The 3,574-nt window shown below is 38.5% G+C and overlaps 1 protein-coding gene across 1 annotated transcript; it reads left to right on the top strand.

Annotated features, from left to right (window-relative positions):
* The first annotated feature begins 1,573 nt into the window (after nt 1–1,573).
* On the top strand, nt 1,574–2,529 carry LOC105997031 (olfactory receptor 14J1-like). Its single transcript, XM_013031305.1, has one exon. It carries the CDS (start codon nt 1,574–1,576, stop codon nt 2,513–2,515), a length of 942 nt encoding a protein of 313 aa, XP_012886759.1. The 3' UTR covers nt 2,516–2,529.
* The last annotated feature ends 1,045 nt before the right edge of the window (nt 2,530–3,574 follow it).

Here is a 3,574-nt window from a genome sequence, read left to right as displayed (position 1 = left end):
CTACATGATAAGTTTAATAGCCAGGGCCATCCTTGTAAGTTTTTTAAGCAGTACTATGACATGTTTTGTTAGGAACTCTGATGAAACATATTCATTACCTTCAAAATCATAATGAATGACTGAAATAGCTGACCAAAATCTGAGATTCAATATCCAGGTCTCAAAGTTATACATTAAGATGACAACTGGCATCTAAGTATCTAGGAAGCCCAAATAAAAGCTCAGTTACTTTAAAACTCATTTAAACTTTCCTGTGAGACTTTCAGAAGTACACGACTTAGCTAGCAAAGTGCTTCTTCCCATGTGGAGCTCAGACCAGCAGCCCAGGCAGCACCTGAGAGCCTGGCAGGTGTTCACCTTCCTACCCAGCTCTCACCTGAGACCTTCTGAATCAGAACTTTTGAGTGTAGAGCATGCGCCCCTGAATTTTCCTGATTCTCTGGACAATTCATATGTCCTTTAAATTTTCACAACCTTGAGCTACAGACAACAAGACCTTCTGTTTGAAAACACAGACTGTCTTTATAGGGAAACTTCAGTGATCTCAAATTTACGTACCAGAGGGATAAAGAACAAGATTTATATTCCTCATTTGGAATGTAGTGTTTTCAAAGATGCCACACTCTACCTCCTCCCAAAAGGCTCAACCAACCCTGTTTTCTTACAAAACAATGCTTTTAAAGTCTGCATGATGCTAGAAGAAATGCCAGATGTTGTGATGACCTTTAATGGCCACCTGTGCACTTAGCAGATAAGCGGTAAGTTTTCAAATCTTGAATGAGGAAGAGGGAAAGACTATGGATATTCTGACAAGACTAAGTCTTCAAATTGGTTTGGGGAATCGACATTTTTACTTTTAAATAGAGAGTAAGTATAGCTCACTGAAAAATGAGCACATTTTAAAACCAATTATTTAATTTATGAATATTTATTATACTTAAGGGCAATGAACTGGAAAACTTCGAATAAGCAACATTAGTATTTATGTGATTGTCTAAGTAAAGAATCTTCCAAGGTCTTCAAAGAATCCTTGACCCAGATAGGTAATAGAGAAAAACATTTACTGAACACAAGTTCAGTTTAACTATAGTTTTTGTCAAAAGTACCTTTGTGTATTTTAACTACATATTCAAAGCCAGGAAACTATGGCTCAAATCCGTAATCCTAGCTACACAGGGGCCTGAAATCTGAGGATCATGATTCAAAGCAAGCACAGACAGGAAATTCCATGAGATTCTTATCTCCAATTATATACCACAAAATTGGAAGTAGAAGTGTGGCTTAAGTGGTAAAACACTGGTCTTGAGCATACTAGTTTAGTGGCAGTGCCCAGGTATTGACTTCATGCCCAGAATGAACACCAAAAAAAGAAAAACTAGTAGTATTAGTTGTAATATATATATATATATAAACATACATATATATATATGTATAATTTCCATTATGGCCCGTTAATTATTAGGAACTGAAGAAATAAATAGTGATTAACACATGGGTAGCTTACTTAAATTTGTTTGACTGAATTTCAAAATGATTTCATTTGCCAGGTGTTAATACAATTTGTATTAACAGAATGATGACAACAAATGAAACCAAAATGAATGGATTCCTCCTCGTGGGGTTTTCTGAAAATCATAACCTGCAGATTTTACAGGCTTGCCTGTTCTTGGTGATGTACCTTTTGGCCTTGACAAGCAACTTCATCATCATCACCATCACAACCCTGGATGAGCATCTCCAGTCTCCCATGTATTACTTCCTGAAGCAACTTTCCCTTCTGGACCTCTCCTTCATCTCTGTCACAGTCCCCCAGTCCATTGGCAATTCCCTCACAGACAATGGCTATATTTCCTATGCTCAGTGCATGCTCCAAGTGTTCTTCTTCACGTCTTTGGCCTGGGCTGAGGTGGCCATTCTCACAGTGATGTCTTATGACCACTATGTAGCCATTTGCTTCCCACTGCACTATGAGCTCATCATGGATGCCAGAAGATGTAAGAGTGCTGTGACAGCTGTATGGGTAAGTGGAAGCATCACAGGAACTTTGTATATGGCTGGCACATGTTCTATCACATTCTGTAGAGCCAAAGTAATTCACCACTTCTTTTGTGATGTCCCTCAAATAGTGAAGCTCTCCTGCTCTAATGATTACCTTGCAGTCATTGGAGTGGATAGTCTCATGGCTGTGGCAGCTTTAGCCTGTTTCATCTCCATTGTCCTCTCCTACATCCACATATTCTCCACGGTTCTAAGAATACCCTCTGCTGAAGGCCGGTCCAAGGTCTTCTCTACCTGCCTGCCCCACCTCTTTGTTGTCTCATTTTTCCTCTCCACAGGCATGTGTGCATATTTCAAACCAACTTCAGACTCTCCAACTGCCTTCGATCTTTTTCTTTCTATCTTTTACACAGTAATTCCCCCAACACTCAACCCTGTTATCTACAGCCTGAGGAATGAGGCCATGAAGAGAGCTATACAGAAGGTAATGTTGGACAGAGAATTCACTGAGAAATAAATGGTTTTATTCAGGCCTTTGATAGATCCCAATATTATACAATTGGAAATTTTTATTAGCAGAATTGTTCAATATGTAGTGTCAATAAAAAGTAACCAAAATGCACTGTGTCCATAAATTCCTTTGTTGAGTGGCAACTCCTCTATACAATTATGCAGATATTATAAAATACATTTTTAAAAAGCAATATTTTATGGTATATACTATCTCTTCCTAATGTATGTGTTCATCTCTTGTGTTACAGGAATTTTTCCTTAAGAATTAATATGAGTTTTAACAAGTGTGGTAAGTAATATTAACCAGCCTAATATACCAGACATAAGCACAAATGACTATCATATCTTTTACAGACTCAATTACTATTTAACCCATCTACAGATACCTATAAATATATGCTTCCTTTTGGAATTGTGTACCAATGATAGCTTTCTACAGGATTTTTGTTGTGCCAGCACTGGGGCTTGAACTCAGATCCTGGGCACTGTCCCTGAGCTCCTTTGCTCACCACTGGTGCTCTATCACTTTGAGCCACAGAACCACTTCTGGTTTTCTAATGGTTATTTGGAGATAAGACTCTCCTGGACTTCTTTGCCTAGGCTACCTTTGAACTGCAGTCCTTAGATCTCAGTAAAGTAATTTTCTTCTGTTACTCTCCTAGATATAATCTGAATGGCCTCACTCATTTTAGTAAAAATCAGATCATTCCTTGAGATTAATCATCACTGTAAATGTGTAAGTGAATTGAAAACTCCAAGGGATTAGTTAAGTGGTTTTCTGAGTAAAGAAGGAGCTGAAAAAGCAAAACCAGCAGACAGGACTACATCCATACAGAGGTGGGAGCCTCCTGAGGATGTGTAACCCATAAGACAGAGCCAGTGTGTGCTCCATTTATTCTGGAAACTCATTGGGATTTTTTTGTACACACGCTGGAACCGGGCACTGGTGGCACATGCCTATAGTCCTAGCTACTAAGGAGGTTAAGAGGGGATCATTCAATCTGAAGACATCAAGGGTAGAAAAGTTAGTTAGTGAAGCTCTTATAGCTAATTAATCAGTAAA

This window comes from Dipodomys ordii, unplaced genomic scaffold, assembly GCF_000151885.1.
Source record: "Dipodomys ordii isolate 6190 unplaced genomic scaffold, Dord_2.0 Scaffold138, whole genome shotgun sequence".
Taxonomy (NCBI): Eukaryota; Metazoa; Chordata; class Mammalia; order Rodentia; family Heteromyidae; genus Dipodomys; species Dipodomys ordii.
This window is presented reverse-complemented; position numbering and strand designations above follow the sequence as displayed.

Coding starts and splice junctions, on each gene's coding strand:
- LOC105997031 (XM_013031305.1), top strand. CDS start 1,574: ATGATGACAACAAATGAAACCAAAATGAATGGATTCCTCCTCGTGGGG.